This window comes from Apodemus sylvaticus, chromosome 13 (genome assembly GCF_947179515.1).
Source record: "Apodemus sylvaticus chromosome 13, mApoSyl1.1, whole genome shotgun sequence".
NCBI classification, from domain to species: domain Eukaryota; kingdom Metazoa; phylum Chordata; class Mammalia; order Rodentia; family Muridae; genus Apodemus; species Apodemus sylvaticus.
Window position 1 is genome coordinate 72,085,779 of NC_067484.1, and position 13,740 is coordinate 72,099,518.

At 44.9% G+C, this 13,740-nt stretch overlaps 1 protein-coding gene across 1 annotated transcript in view; it reads left to right on the forward strand.

Annotated features, from left to right (window-relative positions):
- The window catches only part of Epb41l4a (erythrocyte membrane protein band 4.1 like 4A), a 209,084-nt gene that overhangs the window by 124,173 nt on the left and 71,171 nt on the right, over positions 1-13,740 (forward strand). Inside the window, exons 6-10 of the mRNA XM_052155880.1 lie at positions 6,314-6,411; positions 7,525-7,645; positions 9,758-9,845; positions 12,242-12,330; positions 13,649-13,712. Coding sequence (XP_052011840.1) covers positions 6,314-6,411; positions 7,525-7,645; positions 9,758-9,845; positions 12,242-12,330; positions 13,649-13,712 — 460 coding nt within the window. The remainder of the gene's footprint in view (positions 1-6,313; positions 6,412-7,524; positions 7,646-9,757; positions 9,846-12,241; positions 12,331-13,648; positions 13,713-13,740) is intronic.

Consider the following 13,740-nt stretch of genomic DNA (forward strand, 5'->3'; position numbering starts at 1 on the left):
CATATGTGTGGGGCTGTGCACATAGGTCAGAGGTCAGGTGCCTTTTGTAATCACTCTTCTTCATTTCTGTGACAAGGTCTTTTATTGATCCTGAATCCAACTTACTCAGCTAGACTGGCTGGCGGGCAAGGCCCGGGAGATGCCCGCCTCTGTGGCCAGTGGTGTGTTTGTGAGCATGCAGCACGGTGCCTGGCTTGTGACGTGGGTGCTAGGGATCCGATCCCATGCCCTCTAGCTTGCTTAGCAGGCACTGCGTGGACCTGGCCATTTTCCCAGATCCTTTTGCATTCTCACGCTTTTCTGCTCAGATGTTCTTTCATCATTTCTTGGACTCAGTGGGCTTTCCCATCCCACTCTGATCTGCCACATGTAAGCCTCGTCTTCAGAACCATGTGATGTCGGCCTCCTACATCGCCTGCTTCCATTTGCTTCTGAGCACACTGAAAAGCCAGTGGCAGTGTGGGCTTTCTAGCACACACCTTTCTGCAAGAAGGGAGTGGTTCTGAGAGGAGAGGTATTTATATTAGAGCTTTGTGTGGGTAGGGGTGGCGTGAGAGTGGAGGCCGGGGCAGGGCAGAAGCCAAGTCTAAGAGGTGTAAAAATGTTAATACCTGTAACTCATTAGAGAACAGCAAAGGGACATTTTGTTTAAAAGTAGTGAAAGCCCATCATTTTGATGGATTCTGCCTCAGGATCTGTCTCAAAAGACTTTTGTAAACTTTTTATAGGGTGATGTATGTGTTTGAGTGCTAAGTACTGAATCAATGTGAATTCTTAGTAGTTCACTGTGTTTGTCCTGACAGTACAGTGAAGTTGCACTTAAATAGAGTTAGTTTCCAAAAAACGTTTGTGTTAAGGAGGGAAGGGGCCAAGGGCTTATAATCTATTTCTTTACCTGTGTTTAACTTGTATTAAGAGGGAACAGAACATTTCCTTCAGAATCAACTAATGCTGATGCCCCCAGAGGCCTGTAAGCACAGTCATTTTTCTGTCAGGTGTCACACCAGGTTGTTCAAGAACAAGATGATGACATGATTAGCTTATAGGTGGTGACTATAAATGCACTTAAACATATGTAAGTTAAATACACATTTAATAAGCAATCACTAGGCAATATCCAGAGGATGATGTTATTGACTTGTATGAGTACATCGTTACACTGACCATGGGGAAGTGAACAGATTACATAGAATAACTTCATAGTGTGTGTATGTCCCCGACTGTAAATATGAGTGGTGTGTGTGTGTGTGTGTGTGTGTGTGTGAGTGTGGTCTACAGGTGTTTCCATAGGTGTTGTGTCATTTGTGTGGAGGTCAGTTTTCTTTTTTTTTTTTAAGGATTTATTTATTTTATGTATGAGTACAGTGCTATTGCTACACTGTTGCTGTCTTAAGACACCAGAAGAGGGCATCAGATCCCATTACAGATGGTTGTGAGCCACCATGTGGTTGCTGGGAATTGAACTCAGGACCTCTGGAAGAGCAGTCAGTGCTCCTAACCTCTGAGCCATCTCTCCAGGCTCAGTCTTCTTTCTTATTCTGAGGCAGGCTATCTCTTGTGTTGGCTGCTGTGCTGCACACACACATATCTGGACTGGTGCAGAGCTTCCATCATATTTTCCTGTCTCTGGCTCCCATCTTGTGGTGAAATGCTGGGACTGTAGTTGCCTGCTCCCACATCACCTGGTTCCGGAGATGGACCTCAACTCACCAGGTTTGCTCAGCAAACATATTTTACACACGGAGCTATTTCCCAGGCTAAAAGCTGAACCGGATACTCAAAAGCAAAATTCCCCTATATGCAATTAAAGGAAAACCATTTTTTTGTGACTAGTATTTCCAAATTAAGTTCCGGTGTTTTCAAGTTTAAGTTCAGGAAGGCATCCTAACACTTGGAAAGCTGAGGCAGAAGGATTTCTCTGAGTTCAAGGCCACAAAGCAAGCAAGGAAACAAACAACAATCCCAAGGAGAGTGCTTATCTTGATTCTGTTCTTTGGAGCATTGGTCCTGCTTACTCTGTGCTGGATTTTGAGTTTTTTCATAATCTTACATGAAATATTAGAAAATGGAAACTTTTGTGTCTATAGTCTTCTTCTGACCGGTTGTATAATGTCGAGAAAATTGTGTAACCTTCTTTTTATCCTGATTTTTTGACTACATAATAGAATTACAGGGTTTCCATGTAAATAGATTTTAAAAACTCATAATATTTCGTATATCTTGCTTGGACCTCTCTTATTCAGCCAGTTCTCTTCTGATAAATGGAGTTCTACAGAAAGATGACAGGAAGAATGTACTTACTTAGCACACACATGGTACTGACTGCAGCACAAACGATGTAAATGCGCAGTAGATCAGTAGGGCGGCCACAGTGGGGGACATGATAGCCTGTATTTTCTCATCTGTTGCTTCAAGAAATAGAAAGAGATCAGTGTGGAGTCCTGACACAGGTCTTCCAGGTTGATCCGTTATCAATCAGAACTGTCGAGGCATATGAGCGTATTTAGCTACGGATTGTCTGACCACAGTCTGTAGCATGCATTTCTGGGATTGGTGTGCTAAGACTGGATACCCCCCGCCTGCTCCTCCTCATTCACTAGCTTCCTGGGGCATTGTGTGCTCTGTGACTGTCTGAAGAAAGAAAGATCTGGTTTCCATCACTTGAAGGAAGCAGTTTTGTACTTTTAACTTTGTAATGAGTTTGTTTGAACTTTAAAAAAAAAAAGGAGGTCATTTTAGTTTCTAAAGTATCTGATAGGGTTCAGTGTTAAACTCACCGGTTTTCATTACCTGGCCCTTGATTCTCTGGCAAGAGAGTTGGCCCAAGAAGTAAGAGTGCATCTCACCGTCTACCTGCGCAGCATGAACATAACCTGAAGGTAAGGAACTTTTTTGTAGGGTATTTAAAAAAATTGTCTTTACTCTAAAGGCGCTCACATCTTTGAAAGGATGGGAAGTGGGATACAGGGGATGGCAGACCAGGTTAAACATGCAACGACCGGAAGTGGGATACAGGGGATGGCAGACCAGGTTAAACATGCAACGACCGGAAGTGGGATACAGGGGATGGCAGACCAGGTTAAACATGCAGTGACCGGAAGTGGAATACACAGGGGATGGCAGACCAGGTTAAACATGCAACGACCGGAAGTGGGATACAGGGGATGGCAGACCAGGTTAAACATGCAACGACCGGAAGTGGGATACATGGGATGGCAGACCAGGTTAAACATGCAACGACCGGAAGTGGGATACACAGGGGATGGCAGACCAGGTTAAACATGCAAGGACTGGGAGTGGGATACACAGGATGGCAGACCAGGTTAAACATGCAAGGACCGGAAGTGGGATACATGGGATGGCAGACCAGGTTAAACATGCAACGACCGGAAGTGGAATACACAGGGGATGGCAGACCAGGTTAAACATGCAAGGACTGGGAGTGGGATACACAGGATGGCAGACCAGGTTAAACATGCAAGGACCGAAAGTGGGATACACAGGATGGCAGACCAGGTTAAACATGCAATGACCGGAAGTGGAATACACAGGGGATGGCAGACCAGGTTAAACATGCAAGGACTGGGAGTGGGATACACAGGATGGCAGACCAGGTTAAACATGCAAGGACCGGAAGTGGGATACACAGGATGGCAGACCAGGTTAAACATGCAACGACCAGAAGTGGAATACACAGGGGATGGCAGACCAGGTTAAACATGCTAAGACCGGAAGTGGGATACACACGGGATGGAGGACCAGGTTAAACATGCAACGACCGGAAGTGGGATACAGGGGATGGCAGACCAGGTTAAACATGCAACGACCGGAAGTGGAATACACAGGGGATTGCAGACCAGGTTAAACATGCAAAGACCGGAAGTGGTATATACATAGGATGGCAGACCAGGTTAAACATGCAAAGACCGGAAGTGGGATACAGGGGATGGCAGACCAGGTTAAACATGAAACGACCGGAAGTGGGATACACAGGGGATGGCAGACCAGGTTAAACATGCAAAGACCGGAAGTGGGATACACAGGATGGCAGACCAGGTTAAACATGCAACGACCGGAAGTGGGAGACAGGGGATGGCAGACCAGGTTAAACATGCAACGACCGGAAGTGGGAGACAGGGGATGGCAGACCAGGTTAAACATGCAGTGACCGGAAGTAGGATATACACGGGATGGAGGACCAGGTTAAACATGCAAAGACTGGAAGTGGAATACACACGGGATGGCAGACCAGGTTAAACATGCAAAGACTGGGAGTGGGATACACGGGATGGCAGACATGCAAGGAGACTGGATCGAGGTGGAGAGGAGTATGTTACAGTCATACTGTCACATATTTGTGATTGAAAGTGGCTGTCAGGGATGGTTTCCCTGTGTTCCTAGATCTCTCACATGGCACCTGAGAGCTATGTGTCAGCTCCTGAAGCAGCCAGTGAGGAGGGTTTTGCCTCATGCCTGCACCCACACTCCAACGTGGTGGTATCAGTCTATCAGGAATGGCCAGTGTGGCCTCTACCATTTCGATTTCTTCATAGGGCTTTAGCTGTAAGCGGGTAAAGGTGTGTATCACAGGGGATTTCTAGACTCCATTTATTTTTCTTGACTTTGCCTCTCCTGGTGACATTGGTCATCACCTTACAGAGAGATTACAGGGCAGCCTGAAGGATGCGGTATGTGAGGGTACATTAATGGCAGCAACTGAACACAGTGTGCTGGTTTGTGGTGGTGCATATTTGGATGCATGTGTGTGTATGCATCTGCGGGTATATGTACATGTGTGGATGCATGTGTGTATGTGTGTAGATGGATGTGTTGGTGCCTGTGTGTGTGCGTGTGTATGCATGTGTGTGTACATGCGTGCGTATGGATGTATGTGTGTGTATGTATGGATGGATGTGTTGGTGCCTCTGGATATGTAAGTGAGTGTGAATGTGGATGTATGTGTAAATGCATGTGTATATGTATGCATGTATAGAAGCATGTGTATATGCATGTGTGTATGGATCCATGTGTGTATATATGTGTGTGTGTATGTGTGTGTCTGGATGTGTTGGAGCCTCTGTGGGTATGTGTGTGGATGCATGTGTGGTTGCATGTGTGGATGCATGTGTGTGTACGCATATGTGTGGATCTATGTGTACATATGTATAGAAGCATGTGTGTATGCATGTTTGTATATGCATGTGTTTATGTGTGTGTGGCTACATGTGTAGATGCATGGATGGATGCATGTGTGTGTGTGTGTGTGTGTGTGTAGGCCAGAGGTCACTGTGGGAGTCACTCCTCAGGCACTGTCCCCCTTGAATCTTGAGACAAGTGTTCTTCTCATTGGCCTGAAATCCATCAGTTAGTCTAGCTTTGCCAGGGAACTCCACAGATTTGCCCACATCTGCCTCCTGCAAGCTGGGATTATAGGAACACTACCATATCTGCTTTTTAAAAGCAGGTTCTTGGGATCAAAGTGTGGTCCTTCTGCTTGCACAGTGAGGACTTTATCAGCAGAGCCATCCCCCCAGTCCACATGTAGTCTCCTGACTGGGAGAGTTGTAGGATTCAATTCCCTGGGCTGTAGTTCTGTTTCCGCTGCTTAACCAGTCGTGACTTCTTGGGCCAGTTAGTTTTCTGCAGAGTGAAGATAGCAGTGCTGACCCCACTTTCCCAGGTGATTGTAAGTAAAAGCCACAGAAGGTATTCCAGTTTTCACAGTGCTGAAAACACTTTTTGGCACCATGATAAAAGGTAACACGGAATGAGCCAAGCTGAAACAATGAACCGAGTCTTCACACTGGGAAGATAGATGGAGATACACCCCAGTGTTGATTTTGGCCGGGACATGTGCTTCTGGGCCTTGTAGATGACACATAAAATCCAGGTAGGGTCCTTGTAATTTCTTCCTCTTGAGAACAGCATTTGTTGACGAGCTCACAGCGGTGATACTGGCGATGGTAACTCTACATTTAACCTTTATGCTGATCCCATGGATTGGTACTGTCCTTTCCCCATCCTGAGAGGCTGCGGGCCTTCAGAGGAACTAAGTAACAGTGAAAGGTTAGAAAGGCTACAGATGGCAGTGAGCATCAGACCCACCTTGCAGGCCAGAATGTTTGCTAGAGAGTTCAGCAACCCAGTGGGCCTGGTTGGTTTCATCCCTCTCTGTTCACAGAAGGGTGGGAGTGGCATATTTCTTTTTCTTTAAATTACAGGTGTTTGGTTTTCTCTTGCTGGTCAGGGCCTGGAACTTTAAGTCTGAGCAGCACTAGAGATTGTTAATCTCCTTTCTCCATTTCTCTTTTAGATATCAGTTTTTCTTACAGGTGAAGCAAGATGCTCTTCAGGGCCGACTGCCTTGTCCTGTCAATGTCGCCGCTCAGCTGGGGGCATATGCCATCCAGGGTAGGTGCTCAAGTCCATTTGCTTCAGAAGGATGTAGGGGAAATATTTGAATTTTTGTTTGTACATAGGTTTATTTTTTTTGCAACTCTTATTAGACATTATTTTGGAAAATAAAACGAAACCAGTCAGATTTCAGCTCTTGGCCAGTATCCTTTCAAAGGCTATAAGGATGGAGCTGATGACATTTTTCCTTAAGGGGGGTTGTATATGCTTCTAGATACGGTTCTAGTTTCAGGATTGACCCTGATCCCTAAGTAGAAAGCCAAAACCTCTTTCAATTCTCTCCTCTGCCTTAGTTCTGTGACTCTGCAACCCATGTCCATCCTGTCCTGTCCTGTCTCAGAGACCACACCCCCCGCTGTCAGCGAGTTGACCGCAAGCCCAGAGTGACACTATCTGAGCTATAAATCTGAACTTTACTTCCTGGGTCAATATGGTGGCTGTGTCAGATGGCTCTGGGTTATTTGGTCCCTTTGAGGGCTCAACCTGGCCATGTTTCAATGCGGTGTTGGAAAACTGAGATAGATAGCTTGGTCTTTGCTAGTAGACTATACGTGATATAGACTCCATGTCCCAGGCAGCATGTCAACTAGATAAGCTGGGTTGGGGCTTAGAAGGTAGATTATTGGAGGAAGAAGCTAACCCGAGCTTTCTGGGTTGGTTTGTTTCTCTGTGTTGATGGTTGTCAGACAGACCCAGTCTGTCACATGCTGCCACATGGTCATTTTGAATGCCACGTTCACTCTCTTGGTCTCATTGTCAGAGAGGGTAAATGGATCATAACCTCAAACTCAAAACGTGCACATTCATTGTATTTCCTAAATACTAATAAGAAGAATTGAAATAAAACGATGATACACTGTGGGAAACCACTTTGTTTTCTAAATTCTAATTCATTTATGCCACACATATGTCTTTGGTGAAGTCTTTTTCCTTTGACATGTTTTAGTAAAGCTATTTAGTTAGCTGTATGTATCAAAAGCATTTGAAAAATGTTTAAACATGATAGAAAAATCCCATTCCTATGTTTTTAGAAGCACTTCTCACAAATATCGTTACCTGTGATACTTAAGGAAAAAAACTATATGAATAAAAAGACGTTTTGTTTTCCAGCTGAACTGGGAGACCACGACCCGTACAAGCACACCTCGGGTTATGTGTCAGAGTACCGGTTTGTTCCTGATCAGAAGGAAGAGCTGGAAGAAGCCATCGAAGGGATTCATAAAACTCTCATGTAGGTGAATCGCATCAGCCCTCAGCAGTGTCAGATATTTATAAATGGTCCAAGTGACAAACTCACCTGTGCCCTGAGCACTTCTCTGCTTCTTTTTTACAACAATAAGTATTCATTGAAAACCCCAGCTATCTAAATAGCGTAGAGACACTAAGCCCAGTACTTAAAGTCGCTAAGACCTGACCTCTCCTCTTTGCATAATTCCCATAGAGAAAATTGATTTTGTACAGGTTTAGGCATTGTGATTTTACATAAGCAAGGTCACTGTAAAAGCTGCATTTTGTAGGTTTTTTTTTCACCACTAGTAAACTGTGAAATCTTATAATGTATAAATACTACTTCTAAGAATATGAAAGTTTTGAGATTTGCCCTGAGGTAAGTATATAAGCCTTTAGAATTAGAAGCAAAAAGCCGGGCGGTGGTGGTGCACACCTGTAATCCCAGCACTCTGGGAGGCAGAGGCAGGTTGATTTCTGAGTTTAAGTCCAGCCTGGTTTACAGAGTGAGCTCCAGGACAGCCAGGGCTATACAGAGAAGCCCTGTCTCGAAAAAACCAAATCCAAAAAACCAAAAAACCAAAAAAACCCCAAAACAACAACAACAACAACAACAACAACAAGAATTAGAAGCAAAAATCCTATCTAGGCCATGGCCAATGAGCCCGTCTAGGAAGACACTAGTGTGTAGCTTCTGCAGGCGTTATGCTAGCACTGAGGCACCTTAAGAGTTCACGTGTTCCCCTGGGAAGATTTTCAGTTAATTGCCCAGAGCAAGAAGTTATAATTTAATTATAGTTATTTTGGTAAATCCTCTGTACTGATTAACTTCACTTTTTTGCTTCTTGTGTAGCATTCCTCTTTGGATAGACTTGGTTTCAGATCTATTATAGTTGAGGGAAAAAAATGTAACATTAATCTGCTCAACAAAAGTGTTTGCTGAATGGATCTGCCTCCGTGGTTAGCAGCAGAAGTCAATTGCGGAATTGCAATCAGAGGAGCCGGCTCTCCATCTTGGATTAGCATGCGCTAGAATGCTCTCTTGCCTGGAAATAGAATCCTTCATTTTAAGGTTTTTTTGCTGAAGTGGATGCTAACAAGAGAGAGCTTGTTATACATTATAAAGGGCAGCGTGTTTGGCACGGTCTGCGAATACTAATTCTACTAGGAGTTTCAAAGTACAACCATATTTTGAAATTGTAGGGTTTCGGATAGAGGCCCTTGTACATGTTTTATGGACCTGTGTGGCGGCCAGTTGTCTAGGAATAAAACGTGATCAGAGTTTGGCAGTCTTCTCGTGACCAGTTTATGAAGGATGCTCTTGTAGGCTTTCATCTAGGTGCGCGGTGGCTGAGGTGAGGGAGCAGCACCTTAGGGAGCATGTCTCCATTTTGGAACGTTCTTCATAGCTTTTGTCATTTGTTAGCCATCTCCCCCCCCCCCCCCACACACACACACTTATTTTACGCGCCCCCTACCCCCAATTCATCCGTGGAGAGTCCTGGCAGATGCTCACCCTTAGTAAGAGCAAATGGTGTTTTCTGGATATTACCACCAGTGAAGGCCTTAGGAAAATTTCTGTGCTCAATTATGAAAACGACAAGCACTTTACAGTTTGGGTATGTTAGCTAATGTGCTTCCAAAGCGCACCTGTGCTCAGGAGCTGTCGCAGGGATCCCTGCTGGGGGTGGGGGCACTTCAGCTCCCTGCCTGGTGTGCCACCAGCTCCAGTTGCTCCTGAATTGCAGCTGCTGCTGCTGACACCGCTGGTGGTGCATGGAGACATCTTGCTCCCTGGGAAGTGGCTGCTTTTTAATTTGAATGCTTAGATTCTCAATAATCTCTTTGGGAGCTTTTGAAACTGAGAAGTTTTTTTTTTTTTTTTTTTAAATACATACTGAGAATTTGGGAATAGACTGTAATGAGCAGAAGTAGGTCTGATAAATGAAATTAATATAAATATTACCTTCCTGTCACCCTGAAGGCCACGCTTTTCCTGAGGTACACAGTCTTAGCCTTTGCATTGGGCAGAATGTCCCTCTTTTTCCCAGCCAGTGTCCCTGATAGCTGGAGTAGCTCTCAGTAAACTATGACTATGTGTTTGTTCTGGGCGTAGGGGTCAGGCTCCTGCTGACGCTGAGATGAATTACTTGAGGACGGCCAAGTCCCTGGAGATGTACGGCGTAGACCTCCATCCTGTCTATGTGAGTAACATTTAATTAACACAAAATATTTTAAGCGGATGACATTTTTGTTAAAAAGTCAGAGACACTCCCCGAGGGAAGCTTCAGCCCTCCTGTCTGGTAAGCTGATGGCGCGCCCTCCTGTGCTTTCAAACTCAAAGCAGCTCTTATGCGGATTAAACCCTAATGAGTTTTGCATAAAAGTCAGTGATTATATTTCCACCGGTAGAAAACAATCAACTAGGCTTGCCAACACAGTCTGGATAACAGTTCCAAAGGGCTTAGCTAAATGTCAGAACAGTTTAAAAACCAGTCTGTAATTGACGACATTAGAAAGTGGAAGGGCTTTTCTAAAAATAGATTTTTTTTTTTTAATGGCTGAAAAGAATAAGGTTTTTGCCAGGTAAAGTAGGTGTTGGCCAGCGGTCCTGGTGCGGTGGTTGGCGGATGGAGTTGAGTGTCCTGTCAACAGGAGAGTGCTTGTGTAGCTAATATTTGCCAGTTTTCTCCAGTAGCAGGACACCTGCCAGCTGTTGTCTGTGAGAGTCCATCAGATCCTTACCAAGTATCCTAGAACCAGGTCCCAGCCTCCCCAACATTTGTCTTTGAGTATCTTTCTTATTTTCACCCCTGCATTCATTTTATAGCATGTCTTTAGCTCGGTAGTATTTTCTAAAACAAGAAACCATTCTTCCTATTCATTTAGACAGTCATTCAGGAACTTAAGGTGTATTCCAGACTGGCTCAGACTTTGCCTGTCTTTACCTGTGGAGTGCTGGGATTCCAGGCACCTGCCATTGTTCCTGGTTCATATTAACTTGTAGAGTTAGGAACATCCTTGAGTATACGTTCAGTGTGTCAGTGGACGTTACAGACTTGGGGGAGGCAGAAGGTCTCTGGTATTAGACACCGGTCTCATTGGGAAAAGAAATGTTGCCTGCTTTAAGAGCACCGCTGAGGTCTGGGTGGCCGAGTTCTGAAATCTCAGCACTATAGTCCCAGGTCGAGGCAAGGCCGTCTCACATTCAAGACCAGCCTGGAAAAGCAACGGAGGAAGGAAAGACAGAAGGAAGAGAGGAGTTTTTAAAACTCCATGAAGTAGTTGTTTTCTCCCTTGCTGCCCATGTCAATTCTGGGAGGTTTTGGGGTGTTTAGAAATACCCCAAATCTACCAGGATTGACATGGTATAAATTTCTCTATAAAGCCTCTATATGCTGGGTGGTGGTGGTGCCTTTAATTCCAGCACTTGGGAGGCAGAGGCAGGTGGATTTCTGAGTTCGAGGCCAGCCTGGTCTACAAAGTGAGTTCCAGGACAGCCACAGCTACACAGAGAAACCCTATCTTGAAACAAACAAACAAACAAATAAAAATAAAATAAAATAAAATAATAAAATAAAGCCTCTATACATTTCCTAGGAGGTAGGACCATTCTATCTCCTAGGAAATGTATGGAGGCTCTGCAGAGTGCTTGTGGATTCTGCAGTGTTTATCTTGATTCATAATCAAGCTTTCCAGTTTGGGAGGGGGGTGGTGAGAACCTATGGGAAATGACATAGGTGCGTTAGGTCTTTCTTCCCTCTGAGGATGAGTGTCTAGAGACGGAGGTTGGATTTTTCTGGAGCTAGTGTCTTCTGCTCGCAGGCTGTTGAGCAGACAGACCCCTCTGCATGTTCTTGGCATCCATGTGGCCTGTGGCTCTGTCATTTCAGGGACCTGTCTTATTATTTGAGATTTGCTGTTGCTTGGGAATGAGGGTTCTCCAGGGTTTATGAGAAGACAGTATGCTTCTCAATTTTTGAGCAGTCTCAGCATTCCTAGAGGATGTAGGAAGGGCCGAGACAGACCTCAGGAAATTAAAGCTTCTGTCTGCAGGCAGATGCCGAAAATTTCTCACGGTAAAAGCCGGGCCTCAGCTTTATCCACATCAGAGAGCAAAGCCAAGACAGACCATTTATCAGCTCCCTTGACAGAAGCCAGTGGGTCTCAGGGTGTGGCTCCAGAATTGTTTGAAGCCCCTGTGTGCTTTTGACACTGCCCTCTTCACTGGATAGTCTGAGGTAACTGATTTGGCGGCTCATCTTTGTCTGAGTTTTAAGCTGCATGGTGATTCCATCTGGGCTTAGGCACCAGCTCATGAGCAGCATCAGACTGTCTGTCACCTTTTCCTGAACTGAAGTCACAAGTGTGGATTTGACGCTAGGAAAAATACTCTTGAGGATTGGAGAGAAAAGGATCAAATTAATGACTATTAAAGTTTAGCTAGCTTTTTTTTGGTTTGGTATCTTTCAAAACCTGAATCCAGTATTACTCAAACAAATTATATGTGTATGACTAATTACAGTTTTTGCCAAGAACTTTTTTTTATGAATAAGTTAATGGTTTTAGGAATATATGTTTTGTTTGTTTGTTTTTTCAGGGAGAAAATAAGTCCGAGTATTTCTTAGGCTTGACTCCAGTGGGTGTTGTCGTCTATAAGAATAAAAAGCAAGTGGGGAAGTATTTCTGGTAGGTAAACTTGGGGACAGAGCCAGTGGTAGAGTGCATGCTGTCCATTGGGCTTTGTAACGTGTGTCTTTGCATGTAACACGTGTCTTGGCATGTAACATGTGTCTTTGCAGTAGTGAGTAGAAGGGTGGATGAAGTTGATTGCAATATTGCTTGGGGAAATATTAAAAAAGACCTCCAGCAAGTTCCTGCGCTAATGCTGGCAAGGTGATAGCGATCAGCAGACCTTACACCGTGCCAAAGGGCTCCTGCTAGCCCGCAAACTCTCCTCGGGTTAGGACCACGCCCTGCCCACTCTCCAGCCTCCTCCACTCAGTCAACTCTCTGGCAGGGGTCCTATGAGTTCATCTCACTTCCAAACAACGCCCACACACCCCACGGTGTGCCAACTCACCCCCCAATTACCCGGTAGAAGCATGACTCTTAATGCTTGATAAGTTAGCCAATTAGATTTATGTATATTTAAAATCACAATTGCAAGATGCCAATACAGTAATTTAAGAGCCAATTGATAATGCTAAAAGCTTTGTCCCAATATTTCTAACCTTATAAAAACTTAGCTATTTGTGGCTAGTAAATGCCACACAGGTCCACGTCTGAAGCCATCTTGGTTCCTCTCTCCTGTGACCTGTGTCGCCCCCCCCCCTTCCCAACCCCAACTCCTAACTCCACCTCCCTTTTCCTGTCCAATCACAGGCCTGCAACGTGAAGTTAGGTATCTTCTTTCTCTTTGTTTTTGTTTGTTTGTTTGTTTGTTTGTTTGTTTTGTTTTGTTTTTCTTCGAGACAGGGTTTCTCTGTGTAGCCCTGGCTGTCCTGGAACTCACTCTGTAGACCATGTAGACCAGGCTGGCCTCGAACACAGAAATCTGTCTGCCTCTGCCTCCCAAGTGCTGGGATTAAAGGCATGCACTACCACTGCCTGGCAAGTATCCTCTTTATAACTTTTGGTTGTTGGTCTGGGCTTTCTTGTTCATGGAACTATATAGCAGGATTTCCCACCCACTCTGCCATGTGCTGCTGGACCACATATCCAGAAGCTTTAGCTCTGAAGAGGAGGGGTGGAGGGGCAGGGAGCCCTGCGCATGTCTGGAAGGTGGTACCTTTAGGCCTGAGATTCCAAGCTTGTTGGTGCGTTAGTGGAGAAACACAGAGAAGATGTGTAGAGTTGAGGACATCCAGGGACGCCCTGCAGTGCCCTCAACAGTGTAAAGGATCCCGTATTTCTCAACCTGTTTCTGCTGGATGCTTCTCTGAATTTCTGACAAATGACGTGCCCTGGACACAGCAAGCACAACGCTGTCTGCTTTGTTTTTCAGGCCTCGGATCACCAAGGTGCACTTCAAGGAAACCCAGTTCGAGCTCAGAGTCTTGGGAAAAGATGTAAGTTTCTGTGGGCATCTTAGCTGCA